The 15,227-nt window shown below is 43.4% G+C and overlaps 1 protein-coding gene across 7 annotated transcripts in view; it reads right to left on the bottom strand.

Moving 5' to 3' along the window:
* SULF1 (sulfatase 1) overlaps positions 1-15,227 on the bottom strand; it is a 158,491-nt gene that overhangs the window by 34,509 nt on the left and 108,755 nt on the right. For all 7 annotated transcript variants that reach the window (XM_036338471.1, XM_036338473.1, XM_036338474.1 and 4 more), the window contains 5 exons: positions 7,381-7,531; positions 6,101-6,276; positions 4,365-4,493; positions 4,037-4,093; positions 3,154-3,283 (listed from right to left, as the gene is read on the bottom strand). In XM_036338471.1, the coding sequence (XP_036194364.1) occupies positions 3,154-3,283; positions 4,037-4,093; positions 4,365-4,493; positions 6,101-6,276; positions 7,381-7,531 (643 nt within the window). The remainder of the gene's footprint in view (positions 1-3,153; positions 3,284-4,036; positions 4,094-4,364; positions 4,494-6,100; positions 6,277-7,380; positions 7,532-15,227) is intronic.

Below are 15,227 nucleotides of genomic sequence, written 5' to 3'. Positions count from 1 at the left end.
CTGAACGTTGTAATCTGATTGGTCTGGGGTGAGGCTGTGCATCAATATTTTCAAAAGCTCCCCAGGTGATTTTGATGTGCAGCCAGAATTGAGTATCACAGGTCCATGTTCTCTGCTGAACCAAAGTCTTTTCAGACAGATGATATTTGCATGAGAGAGAAAGAGAGAGAGAGAGAGAGAGAGAGAGACTGAGACTCGATGCGTGTAGTATCTTTGTACATAGATGTGCTAGGGGTGTAATTCCAGCTGAGAGGGTGCTGGGAATTCACACTCAGCCTCATATTAATTCAGGAACACAGAAGTAACACACACACACACACACATACACACACACACGGCCACGCTATCCTATCTAATCCCTGCTGATTGTTCTGTTCCCATAGTGGAGAAGAGATGCCAGAAGGGATGCCAAATGTCTGGGATTCCAGCCCATTTCCATTCCCTGCTGGCTTTCTAGGAATGAAGACAACAGGTAAGACAGCCTGGCATGACACCACCACCCGACATTTGCACACTGCCTTACAGTTCACCCAGCCTGTGCATATATGATATCACTTTATCCTCGTAAGATTGAGATTGATTTTCTTCATTTTAGAGATAGAAATCCTGAGACTCAGGAGAAATTAAGCGTCTGGTCCAAGAACGCACCACTAAAAAGTAGTGGATGCCAATATTCTAACCCAAACCTGTGACTTCAATTCATCTCTTAAAAATGTATTTGACTTCATGCATCCACATTGGTCCTCCCACAGAACCCTTAGGAGACCTTGAGGGGTGGGGAAGGGAATGGGCTGATCGTGCTGGTTTTTCCTCTGTACCCCATGGAGGGTCAATGTCAAGAGGACAGATTCCAAGCTAGTTAGTTCTAACCAACTGTCGCCTTGATCCTGAACAACATAATCTCATTATTTTGAACCTTATTCTTCCCTTTTTAAAAGTCAGTGATATTGTAACTAAAAAGATAATCTTCAAAGTAGCCAGATAGAGCAAAAAGGGCAAAATACCATGATTCCGTAGAACACAACTAAGCTATGTCAGGTTTGCCCGACAGGTTCAATAGTCGCCTTGAGGAGGCTCAACTTTTTTGAAGTTCTCAGACTCTTAAAGAAATCACCTTCAGGGGCAAAGTCGAATTCCTTAGTCCATGACTTCGGGCTCTTTAAAAGAGATCACTGCTGAAGTCCTCATATATTCATGTGATAGAATCAAAATCCAGCTGCTTAACACAGAAATACAGCAGCAGAGGAAAATTCCAGGGAGCCAGATAGTGAAGCATTTCATAGGGGCAAAACAAGTCGAGAAAAATATGAAAGAGCAAAGTGAAGTTGAGCACATGTGTGAAGAATCTGGGCCAAAGTAACATAATAAATTTTATGCTCCATTTGCCCTTTAGAACATATATTCAAATTTCAGCACAAACTCTATAGAGAGGTTTACAAAATTATGTACTGAAAGGTAGGCAATGCAAAATGGTAATCACGCCAGTCGCTTACAGGCCTAAAATAGTCACAAGATCACCCATTTGCATGAGAGATATTTCACACCAAACACTTACAGCTATGGAACAGAAGTAAATTAGGCCATGGAGGCTGGCGCATGGAAATCATGCTGGAGCTACAAAACAATTCTGAGGTTTTAGTCACAATAATGCTTAGAGCTTCCATAAGAAGGATTAGAAGAGTTCAAATTAAAATATAATGAATAGGCCTAAGCTTCTCCACTAAACACTTGAAAATTAAGACTTACTAGAATACCGGGAAGGCCTGGTGTTACCCCTTCCTTCAACAGCGCTCCACCTCGCCCTGCTCTGTTTCAAAGGGATCCCTGTGTACAAAAGGCATGAGGAAATGCAGAGAGTGGGAGGATCAAGTTGTTTATTGTGAATGTCTCTTCAAGAAGCTGGATGCCATCTAAAAAGAGGGCCACAAACCAGGCCATTTTAATAATAACTAGGATCTTCATTTCATGCGTCTGATACCTTGAACTGGTGTTGGCTAATTGTGGGGATAGCTAGAGGTCAGGTAAGTTTTTTAATAAGAGGCTTAGAAGATTTGAACTTCTCTTCGCCTACTGGATGTAACTTACCCTGGAAGGCAGCAAGTGGCCTGAGGTTTTGAATCAGACAGCTCATTTGGATTCCACCTCTGCCACTCACCAGCTGCCCATTGGTAAAATGGCGATGACAATGCATACCTCACTCTGCAGATGTGAGGATTAAAGTGAGCTAATGCAGAGAAAACCCCGTGGACAGTGCCTCACATAAGAAAATGCTCAATAAATGTTATTTTTCACTTTCCTCTGATTTTGGTCTAAGATGCAATGACTTTGGTCTAAGTAGGCAGAAATTCAGTTCCTCTCATTGCGACATAGCATTTCTCTGAGCTAGTAGAGATTTCAATCACAAGTGCTTAACATAGTTTGTGTTTATATGTTTTCACTTTCCTTAAAAACAGGTCTGTGTTCATTCATCACCCTGCATTTCTTTAGTTCTTATTGATAACAGATGGTGTTATAGGTCGCCCTGAAACCTATACTAATATTTTTATTAATGAAGATCCATTCTAATGAAATATTTGAGGTTGGAAATTTTGTGAGCAGAGGTAGAAACAATAAACAAACAGAATATGGTTTCCCTTGTCACTCCCCAACCTTGGTCATAGAGTTTCACCTCCTCTCTGAGTTAGATGATGTCTGACTTGAGTCCAGGGTAGGAAGACTCCATCATGTCTCTTGGGGCTCAGCATCTGCCCATGAACATGACTAAGTGGCTTTTCAACCCTCTCTTAATGACCAGTTAAGAAGAGTTCCAGGGAGGGTGCCTTATCCTCAGAAGGAATGAGTCTCTGATCTTTCTAACGGGGCTACCATTCTCGTGTATCTGGTAACATGAACGGGTTTTGGCTAAGTAGGTGGATATCTAGAACTCTCTCTGAGAGCACCATCTCCTGTAACTGAAGGAAGCCCAAGCAGTGATGAGGAGGCCCAGCTTGGATGAGGTAGACAATTCTCAGTCAGGAGAGAGGTGTAACTGTGAGCAATCCATGACTGTTAGGAAAAATTGATTTATATCTAAATGCACATTATATGTTAAAAATACTTTAAATCAGAAATAGAGAAGCATATGCATGGTGGTGAAGAAAGCTGTGTACTCACCTGTCCCGGCTGTTCACAAGCTGTCTGGTACCTGGCCTGCTGGCACAGTTCTTTGACCCTCTCGTATTTGGGCAAGTGATTTGACTGTTGGATATTCTTGTTGGATTCTTCTTTCTTACGTAGAAATTTCCTTTGACAGAAATGGAAAAGCTTCTAAGTAAGAAGTGATTTGAGTGACCTTACCTACCACCTGCCTGTTCTCTTTTTCTTCCCTGTCACATGACTCCACATTCCTCAAACTGCAAGAAATAGATGTTAAGGCTCTGACGGCAGGTTTTCAACATTTGATGGGTCCCTCGTGATGAGCTGGGTACTATGAAGATGAGAGGTCAGGTATTGATTTCTCCTCAAAGCTTTGAACCTATATTTTAGCTTCAGAGACTCAAAATTCTTTTTGTTGAAAAACAATTATAGAAATGCTTTCTCTCCATGTGTGTATGGAGAAAAACAAGGACACCGAGCATTACAAATCTAAAGGGGAAATCCAGAAGCAACTATGGAAATAATCACAATCTCCAATGTTTATGTATTTAAAACTAAGAATGGCACATCAGGAAAAGAAGCAGAAAGGTGCCAGATAGAACTTGGGAAGGAAGGTTAAGAAAGTCCATTGACTGGTCCGATTAGGAACTAAGGCTGAGAAAACAACAGTAAAATCCACAGCCATGTAACGGCTAATGAGAATTTATTCTTTACAATTCTGATGTGACAATCATTATTCTGCTGGCCAGCGAAGAATGACTAGCAGACCATCCAATTTTGTTACTAGACTTATGAAATCTGTACGCTTAAACCCAAAATAAGGGGGGGGGGGGGAGTAACCAGCAGGGAGCGCTTCCCACTAGGACTGGTTCCCAGAAGCACCCAAGCAACCAATAATTACCCTCTTTCCACGAGGAATGTATCACGCCAAATTTTGGCCTTCTTGTTTGTTCGAAACCTGCAAGCAAAATAATAATATTTACAGTTGGCAGCTGGACGTCTTTCCAAACGGGTCTGTGCTAACAGTTTGTTTAAAGGAACACCTCTCACTTCCCGCAGACCATGACTGCGTCTCCATCACATGCTACATACAAACAACCGGGAAATTCTCAGCGGGGCGTGATCCACGTGGAGAGAGAAAGCTATTTGGCTTCTACCTCCTTCAGCTGCTGGCTGGCTCTGGGAGCCAGTGTGCTTGGGCCTGGCTGTGGGAAAGAAAATTGACACACCTGTTTCCTGGTTTTTCCAGGTCCAGAAGTTTGAGGACAGACTTGCCGTCCACATCAGGAGGTGGGTCGAGTCCAGCGATGTCCAGGATCGTAGGGGCCAGGTCAATGTTTAGGACGATCTGCGGGACTCTGCAACGGCACAGGTGGTTATGCCGAAGAGCCAACGGCAGTGGAGGGTGGCACGTGGGGCTGCTTTCTCCACACCGTGACTCATTGGCCTGCCGTGCCTCCCCCCTTCACCTGGCCTCCGAGGGAGGGGAGCTGCATTTGGCCACAGCTGAGTGGTCAGCAGCGGCGGCATGGAGAAAGGTTAATTGACTGTCTCAGGGGTCGCTGGAGAGATGACCAGATCCCTGAGCTCTGGCCACACCGGCACACAAATCGAGGCCTGATAATGGTTTTTGTAAGGGTGTCTACTTTCTTTTAAAACCCTGATAGCCTGGTCCAGCCGGCGTGGCTCAGAGGTGGAGGGTAGACCTATGAACCAGAAGGTCGCAGTTCCATTCCCGGTCAGGGCAGGTGTCTGGGTTGTGGGCTCGATCCCCAGCAGGAAGCAGCCAATCAATTTTTCTGTCTCATCACTGATGTTTCTATCTCTCTCTCCCTCTCCCTTTCTCACTGAAATCAATTAAAAATATAAATATATATATTTAAAACCCGACAGCCTGTAACTTCTCTGTTAAACCAGGGCTTTAAAATCGATTTCTATATTGCAGCGAATGCAATATACAGATCATGTATTATTGAAATCTACACTTGAAAGGTGTATAATCTTAATTAACCAATGTCACCCCAATAAAGTAATAAAAAATAAATAAATAAAATCGAATTCTAAGGAAAGACAGAAGGTTTTTACAGATGAATCCAATCCACATCACCTGGACTGTCAAACATAAAGCCTTCTAATTCTAGATTCCACAATTTCTAATGGTCTGAAGAGAATAATAATGTTTTCCCTAGAAAACCCTCTTTCTGCCATCGCCTTCTCCCGGGAGAGTCAGATATCTGGGTCTGGGCTCCGGTGCCACTACTTCCGGGACCCGGGACTCTGAGAGGGAGGCCCTGTTGCTGTGTGAGTTTCTTTGTTAAATCGCGGGTCTAGGCTCGATCCTCTGTAAGGACCCTTGCAGCTTTTGAATTCTACTTGCATTCTTTTTTTCCACTTCCCATAATTGTTTCATGCACACGTTCTCATTTTATAGAAAACATTCTGTTGTGTTTGGCAGGGCACATGAACCCTTAGACAAGCAGGGGCTTGTCTAAGGTGACAGGAATGGAACGCCAGTCCTTTAGGCTTCTTCTTCTTCTTTTTTTAATCATGCTTTAAAATATTTAATTTTAAAAAGTTCTTTAGTATTAATTTAAGAAAACAAACAAAAAACTAAGAAAATGGATGGCATGCATTAAAATAGTGTATCTCTGACTCAAAGTAAGGATGATGTTTCTAATGATCGTATCATATATCTGTGTACACAGGCCCACGTGACATGGATTCTGGTCAATTTCAGAGAATTAATCATCGGCCCAGTTATTTTTCCTCTTTAAATTGTATACGTTCGTTAAATTAACATGTGGCAAGGCAAGGGAGGTGTAGGATTTCGTCTTCTAAATTACCAACCTACATGCAATCTTTTTTGTTTGGATGAAAGGAAACCGAGCACTGAGATTAGTAATCGAATTATCTCAGATGCACATGAGCTACGACAGCTGAACGTCGCACGCAGAGGAATACGTACATTGATCCGGGTTCTACACTTGGCCCACGAATAAAGAAAGGCACTCGGATATCAAAGTCATATGGCATGGACTTCCCCTTGACCAGTCCGAACTGCCCGATGTGGTACCCGTGGTCGGCCGTGTAGATGATGTACGTGTTCTCCAGCTCCCCGGTTTCCACCAGCATGTTATACAGCTGCAACACAGCCCAGCGACAAGTCAGGAGCAGTTGTGATGGCCTAAGGCTGCAATAGCATGGCAATGATTCCCCCCGGTCTTTTCCCCATTATTTTTAAAAGGCTAAGTGGTGCTTTAGTACAGCGGTTCTCAACCTGTGGGTCGAGACCCGTTTGGGGGTCGAACGACCCTTTCACGGGGGTCGCCTAAGACCATCCTGCATATCAGGTATTTACATTACGATTCACAACAGTAGCAACACTACAGTTACGAAGTAGCAACGAAAATAATTTTATGGTTGGGTCACAACATGAGGAGCTGTATTTAAAGGGCCAGAAGGTTGAGAAACACTGCTTTAGTAGGACCGACAAAGGCAAATGTTAACTACATGTTCTTGCTGCTTATAATCTTGGAGGAGGAAAGTCCAATAATACAGTTGAAAAGTAACATTTTTTAATCTGGCTCATGCTCCGTAAATGTTTTTGTTCACCTATTTGCAAGGAAAAAAGCACACAAAGCAGCCTCCACCACCAAACTTAAAGGTTTTACTTTGAAAAATTAATTGTTAAAGTAAATGTTAATATCATCACTCTTACAACTATTCATCAAGGGTTAAAAACAGGCTGTTTCTGAGCCTGATCCAGCTAGATTTAGCCTGTAGGCAGGTCTTGCTTGGCTTACGTTGTTTTAAAATCAATGGAATTTCAAATACAATTTTTGTATTTCTGGATCCACACTCTACATGCCAAAATTAGTTGGAGCTGAGTAGTTGCTCCTTGCTTTTTAGATGGAGCTTAATTTCAATCAGAATCCTCACCACTCCCTGTTGTGTTCTGCTGGACCTGCTTTAGTTATTTACATTATTTGCTTAATTCCTGAAGGTATTTGTGGGTGTAGCCCTGTATTTATAACGATTTGCTTTTTATGTCCTCTTTGCTATTGGCTCCATAAGAACCAAGCCTAGAGAGGTAACAGAAGGGAGCAGAAGATAAGGGAGGGCTGGCAAGTTTTCTCTTTCACTTCTCCTGAAAAAAACACCACGCAAACAAAAATAACAAAACAGGTCGGACAAGAATGGGAAGTTGGACAAAAACCTGTAAGTCAGGCAAGTTCATATGCTTACCCTTTCCACAGAGTCATCCACTGACATCAAAGTCTGAAGCCTTTTGCGATGTAGAACGTTTGTAAATTCCATGTGGATGGGCAGCATGGGTCCCGTGTACTGCATAATCCAGTGTTTATCCATATTTGGTGCATAGTTATAACTAGGAGTTCTGAAAATATCCAGAAAGGAGTCTTAGTATATATTTTTTAGCCTCTTAGAGAAATATCTCAAGTTAAAGATTGTGAAATTATCATTTAGGAATGATAACTGAGACTCTGCTACATTATTTTTCTCTCCCATGTGTCTTTGTGAATTTAGGAAGATCTGAAGAATTCACCATCCCCAAATAGCACACATCCTCTGAAAGTATATGGATTCAACTTTATAAAAGCAAGACTGGCAGCTAAAAATCTAATTAGTACAAGTTCATTTGGGTTCACTGTAGAAACACATCTAGATGATTATGGTAACATTACAAATCTACAGATAAAACTTGGTAATGTAGAAGGGAATGTAATGTTCCCATGGTGATGTTAACTCGTAAAATTTTATTGCTAATTAGGCTATTAAATATGGTTACAAATATGTGGAATGATGAATCATAATTTCAACACATTTTTTCCTCTTGAATTTACTAGGGTGTTTTATAGATTATTAATTATATGGGGTGGGCAAAAGTGGGCTTACAGCTGTTTGTCTGGAAATAATATAATAATTAATAAATAATAATACAAGAATAAGCTGTGTTTCACATACACACAATTGTTAACCTACTTTTACCCACCCCTGGTCTAGCCTCTACGAGTTTTTCTCATTCCTAACCTTGTGTTTATAGCTACCCTTAACATAATTGGATTTACTGGAATTATAACCAAGCCTATTCTGCAATATACATGCTTACCAATAAATACCAATAAAACTGTTCATTTTATAGACAAATCAATAGCAATGCAAGGTATAATTTTTGTTAACTACAGGGCAGGTTAGTTCCAGCCTATATTTAATCTATTGCAGAGATTCCCAGTGGTATCCCATACTAGTACTTTCCACTGAAAACCCACAAAATAAGTCACCTTCTCTTTGAAGTTTACCCAACTCCTTCAACCAGGAGACGCTCACCGCACCTTCCCAAAGAACATATCTATGCTACAGCAATCCTCACACTATTATTTGTGTATATTTGACCTCTCCACCACACTCTAATGTACTTGAACCTTCTCCTTAGATTTTATTAAGCATGGAGAAGCAGTTTAATATTAAAACTTGGTATGCATCCAGTATTGTGCTGTTTTATTTACACTAGCTCCTTAATTAGGTTTATCATTCCCATTTTACAGCTGGGAAATCTAAGGCTTAGCAAAGTGAAATGATTTCTTCAGATTAACCAAGTTAGCAGCTGAAGAACCAGGATTCAATTCCAAAGCCCACTTCCTCTAACAAAATGAACGAAAAGTGAAGTGAGGGCCACGTCCTACCTCCAAGGTTGCTTTTCATACGACCCACAACTTAACAAATAGTAAGTCTCACAGAACAAGCAACAGCCTATGTTGACTGAAAAATTTGGTTCCCACCTCTGTCTGTTCTGGGAGTATCCTGTCAGTGAAAGATTGTGGGTCATAATGACTGAAGGTGTCGCCGTGGCATTATTCATACTATACAAGACCAGCGAAACCATCAGTCACTGTGAGTCCATGGTTGTGCCCTGGGCATTTCCATGCACACTGAGCCCTACAAATGCCACCTGTTAGTGTACATTTTCTTCTGCCAGGGGTTTTGCAGAACATCTGTTTTGGCACCACTGGTCTTCTCAGAACAAAATATGAGCCTGATGATCTGCAAGGATACTGGTTAACATCAGAAGTGCAACAACTTCAAAGCCAGTACAACACGGAGCACAGAAGACATTGTACAGCTTATGCTCATCTCCCTCTGTTTTAAATATATATATCATTGATTTCAGAGAGGAAGGGAGAGAGAGATAGAAACGCCAATGATGAGAGAGAATCATTGATCGGCTGCCTCCTGCACGCCCCCTACTGGGGATCAAGCCTGCAACCCGGGCATGTGCCCTTGAAAGGAATCCAACCTGGGACCCTTCAGTATGCAGACCAATGCTCTACCCATTGAGCCAAACCAGCTAGGGCTCATCTCCCTTTTAAAGAGACACATTTCTAGAGTGTGAGAAGCTGGTGTGGCTCAATCTGCTCACCTGTAAATGGGGATAATAGCACCTCTCTTAAAAAGCTTTTTTGAGGAACAACTTGATCTGTGTGCCTGTATCTTCAAATCTACACCCCATCTACCTATTTATCTATCTATCTCTATCACTTAAAGTGCCTAGAACAGAAAGCACATGCATTTCCTACATGAGCCAATAAACAAATATATTTTATATAACTAAGTGGGTGCAAAAAAATCCCGTAGTATGAAAAAAAACAAACAAGCAAAAAAATAAACCAACAAATAAACAAACCCACAAGCGCTTCAGGTGTCACCTGCTATTCTTTTTAAGAGAAACTTTCAACATAAACTTTCTTCTCCTTTACCAAGTAAAAGACTCATGATCCAAATGGTCCGTTTTTTTGGCCTGAAAGGGTACCTAGTATCTGAAAGGGAACCACTGGCCCAATCGGACCGGTATCTCAGGAGCCTGTACGGTAGGAAAGGACACCAGCTTGGAGTTTCTTATTCTTCACGCAGCATGCCGAGTTACAAACAGGATTAGATTAAGTGGCTGAGGAGGAGAGAGGGGGCTTCTAAATCCCATCGGAAAGGGATTTTCGCCTGTGGGGGTAGGTTGAGGTCAGCAAGCTGGCTGTGAAAGGCCCCTAACCATTTACTGATACGTACCCTGAGAAAGAACACGGCTCTAGGAGATTACACGGGGTTTCCCCATAATACCGAAAGATCCTCCTCTGCCTGCCTTTGATGTTGGTCCGCCTTAATTTTAAAATAAATCTACTTGACTCTTTAAAAACCGCAAAACCTCAACACAAATAAAAATTACAATAGGGAACTGCAACGCGGGCTCACAGCGGGCAAATTATATCTTCCCCCGGTTACCTTGATGTGCTTGGCAAGGCTCCACCTCACTTGGAGGAGCAGCAAATTACAAGCCTCAAGTTGGACTCCCGGATTTACAGAATGACACATGTTAAACCTGGCTTATATTAAAAGGGAGAGTTCAGGTCAGTTGTCAAAGCTGTACTCCCTGCCTTTTTTTTTTTTTTTTTTTTTTGCTTCATTTCTGGATGTGGGAGATGACCCCCAGCTCTGGGGCTGAAATCCCAGGTGGGATCTCAGCAGGGGGTGGCGGGGGGGGTATGCATTTGCCTTTTAAAAGAAGACAGACTGCCACTGCTTCCCACAACACAGCAGCTGTTCAGGGACCTGCAGGTGGAAGGTCAGGGGTCACTGAAATTGACAATGTTGTTGAAAAGTGATCTTTTGCCAAAGGCCTGTGGTTGCCTCCTGCTGGGGTCTCCCAAATTCCTGGAAGATGCAGCCTTCTGTCCTCCACCCCCCACCCCCCACCACCACCTCCCGATAATTAAGGACTGCTTCCCTAGCTAAGAATTGACTTACAATTATTCAAACCCACTGGAGCGGTCAGCTGGAGCAAAAGCCAGGGAAAGAAGCAGGGAATTGTTTTAAGGAAAAGTGGAAAACCACTTATGCAATTGTTCCAGAATGCTTTGAAATCAGACCCGAATTCTCATCCCTGCTCAGTTACTTATAAGTGTGTGATCGTGGGCAACGTTTTTTCCTCTAAGCCTCTGTTTCCTCACCTATATAATGGGTATAACAACTTCAAAGAGTTCTTGTGAGGGTTAAAGGGATTTCAGTGACTGGAAGAACAAATCCTGGGACCACATCAGAGCCACACTTACAGGTGCCTGGGAAAGAGCTCATTGTCTAGCTCATTTGATGGTTGTGGCAACCCTGAGGGGCAGGCAGGGCATCTCAGTCCCATTTTACAAACCGGAAAGTGAAGTGGACATAAGAACGTGCTGGGGCAGATGCTCCTTCCACAGCCCCCAAGAAGCACCTAGAAATCCCAGTCATCAAAAGGAGAACAGGTACAAACATTTCTTTCTATGGAAAAGTAAGTCCTGAAATCCTCCGCCTTCATCCTGATTTAAAACATGAGCAGCACCTGCTTCCCATTCAGATCCCTCCCACCAGATGCTGAGCATCTACTCTCCTTGCAAATACAGAATAGCGTCTGGCCCTGCACGGCACCCTGGATGCGTCAGCGAGAAGGTAGGCAACGCTGGCTATTGGCTTTAAAATTGAGAGGACAAAGAACCAACTTGTCCTTTTTGAGTTTCCGTTGCTTTTCTAAAAAAACCCCACGACATTCGTGTGAGTTATAGCCCATGTGCCTGGGTTGGAGAGACTTTCTGTTGACGCTTCAGCTACGAGTTTTGCCCAGAACAGTGTGCTCCAGACCTCAGACTCTCCAGAAAACATACCTAGAGCCTCAACAGACTATTCCAGTACCTGACAGTGTTAACTTTCCCGGGTGAGTTTGCCTGCATCTTGTTTTTCTCTAGTCACTAGTCGTTGGACTTTATTGCTCAGCCCGTTAGAGCACAGGTCCTGTAGCCCCCGCATCGGTAAGTTCAGCCTTCCACATCAATGCCAATTCTCTTTGGCCTTTGATTCTCTTTCCAGTATTGCTTATCGATGGAACAGGAATAAGAATTCTGAAAATCAATACTGTCCCCTTTCTTTTTGATGGGTGGGTATTTTAGGAGAATAATTCTTACGAGCAAAGAAACAGTTTCAGGAAACGCATGTGCTGTAGATTAAATCCACACTTGGGGAAAGGCAAGGAACTCAGCAGTTCATTCTGACCACTGGTGGCCTTTGTTGTCACCAGTGAAAATGAAGATGTTTCTAGTGTGTTACAGTGGGACACGTGTTTTCTCCATTTGTTTAGTCTCAACCAACAACAAAATCCCCCAGTGGTCTAAGCCTTAAAGGGTATTGGTAGCAGGACCATCATTCCCTGAGAAATAAAATAGGTCTCAGTTCCCAGAATAAGCCAGTTACACAGATTGAAGACACACACTCAAGGCATTAAATTGGAAACTCTATACTTAATCTCCCAAGCCACACGGTCTCAGCTTTCACTAAAATTGAACTTACTTAATTGACTTTGTGGAGATATTCCCCACAAGAGTTCAAATGTCTTTTCTTAGGTAAAATTGAACACATGCAGAATAATAACAAATGATCTTGATTATAGCTGCATTACCAAACTAATTTGAAGAGTTTTCTAACAATGTTGCCATCGCCAATTAGAATTGTGCCAATGCACACATAGGAGCCGCTTCTAATATTAATTGTGACTTTGATGGGTACTGAGCAAGCCTGGTGGGAACATCACCTGGGTCCAAGAGAATCAAGTTTTGGCTCCAGCTTTGACCCAATCTACCTATGTGACCTGGGCAAAGCCATTTGGGGTCTTTTTATTAAAAAAAAAATTAAGTCTTTTTTTTTTTAAATCTAAAAATTTATGGAATTATGCTATTTTTAGGTGTCCTTTTTTAATTCATAAAACCAATTATTTAACTATTTTTATACTAGGGGCCTAATGCACGAATTTCATGCAAGAGTAGGCCTTCCTTCCCCTGGCTGCAGGCACCGGTTTCCCTCCAGCACCAGAGACTCAGAATTCTCTCGCAGCCCCAGCTTTGTCTGGAAGGTCGTCCAGAAGGACGTCCGGTCTAATTAGCATATTTCTGCTGTTATTATTATAGATTATTTAAAAAAACCGTTTTAATGTCAGCTAGTTGGAGGGGTTAACTCATTTATTTATTTGCTAACCAATACACACCGGGCACTGGAAGGCATAGATGAGACACCTGGTTCTGTTCTCAGGACAGAGCCGCCTTGCATCCCTCCATTTACATGGTACTTGGTGTGCATGCTGCCCCCTAGAGTTGTGCACTTGGACTTCAGGGAACAGGATGAGCAGAAAAGATGGAGAGAACAAGGTGGGCAACTCGTTCAGCCCAAATCAGAAATTTTTATAGTGAATTAAAAATTCTCTTGCCTTGGAAAGAATTTCCTTTTACATATTTGTGGAAGAAATAAAGTAAGAACGCACAACTTCTTGTTAAGGCAAGACATTTTTTCCAACTTTAGATCACACAGGTGTTTGAAAACCTTTGGAGGCTTACACAGGGATAGTTTCCCACTTAACACACCGTGTTCAGCCGAAAGCTCCCCTTTCGGAACAATTCTCGCACATTAGCGGACACGGTGGTTCCGCGGAGATTAGAGATTTCGCCTGAACCTGTGCATTCACACACACAGTGACACATTCCCAGGTATGGGAAGAAAGAATGTGGAACTGAAACACGCACAAAAATATTTTCAGTTGATAGGCACATCAACGGCAGGAAGGTGATGAGGGAGCTTGGTCAGTGGAGTCTCCCTGTCACAGGTGCCTATCCTGACATCAGTGAGGCCAGGGGCAAGAAGTTACATCAAAGCCAGAGTGAGGTACAGCACTACTCGGAGGATACTGGCCAGGTAACTTACTGAAAAGTACAGCAGGGTCTTAGCCATAGTGAAGGGCTTTGCAATAGGGATGCTCTGTGTGCTGTTTTGAGGGCGGCGCCCTCAGATGCCTAGAAGGCCAGGAGTGGCTGGGCTACTGTCTGCTTACACGGTGCCTCTGCCCCGAGTGGCCGGGAACCCGCTCTCATCCTCAGCCGGTGGGCATAACCTCTAGCCTCCGTTTGTAAAGCCAACAAGCCAGGGTTGGCCTGGCTTCATCCTTTGTCGGGACCGGCAAGCACCGTGCAAACATGATACATTCGCTCGGGGCTGAGTGGGTCACAGCGCCAGGACCCAAAGCCGATGAAAGGCGGCTCAATAATGCCTGACCACCAAGGAAGGCGACCTGGAGGAAAGCGGCCGCATTACTTGGGTCCTGCCGTGGGGGCGAGTCTGCAGCTTATTGCTCTGTTGTCCCTGGGCCTGCCACATCTTTCTGCAGCGCACGTCACTCCTGCCACCCCTTCGCTCCAATGTGTTGCTAATGTGCTAAGGACACCGGCCATTCAGCAGCTCCATGCGCCCCAAATGGCAGCTTGTCTTCCATTTGTCTCACTCCCTTTGTCTGCGGACTGAACTGTGAACCGGTGCTGCCACTCACAGGAACAAGAGATGCACACTGACTCTCTCCAGCCCCTTCCCCCAGCGGCAGCCGGCAGACCTTTGCAACAAAGACGCCAGCAACCCAAGGCCCTAAGGCCTGTGGGGACTAAGGACACCAAAGCCCACAGTTTAGCAGCAGATAGAAGCTCAGTCACTCAACCAACCACACGGATCTCCATTTTCTGCGGCTAAGGCTGTGCTCCAAACTGGCGCTTGCCCGTAGCGCTGGTTTTGCACCTGGAAGAGATAACACGGGCCACCTCGGTGCTTATCCTGTCTGTGTTTTCAGAATGGCCAGGTGCAGGAGGCGCATCCCAAAGTGAGTCTTAGCGTGTCAAGAGATTTGTCATGTCACAATGGGCAAGTATCAACCCGTCATTTCTCTAGCTGCTTCCCCTAAGCATTAAGTTGAACCAAATGAAATTGCACTTTTCGTAGGTCAGACATAAAACAAGAAAGAGTGGTGTTTAGATGCATGCATACAAGCCCTTTGGTTGTATGCATGCATATAAGCATAACCAATGGACAGACACTAGGGGGGTGAGGGAATGTGCTGTGGGGTGGGAGTGGCTGGGGAGAGGTCAATGGGGGAGGGGGGAGGAAACTATGCAACACTTTAATCAATAAAGAATAAAACAAAAAGAAAAAGAAAGAACAGTGTTATACGGTTCATCTTAATAGAAAGAATC

The sequence above is a fragment of the Myotis myotis genome, unplaced genomic scaffold, assembly GCF_014108235.1.
Source record: "Myotis myotis isolate mMyoMyo1 unplaced genomic scaffold, mMyoMyo1.p scaffold_m19_p_16, whole genome shotgun sequence".
Taxonomy (NCBI): Eukaryota; Metazoa; Chordata; class Mammalia; order Chiroptera; family Vespertilionidae; genus Myotis; species Myotis myotis.
This window is presented reverse-complemented; position numbering and strand designations above follow the sequence as displayed.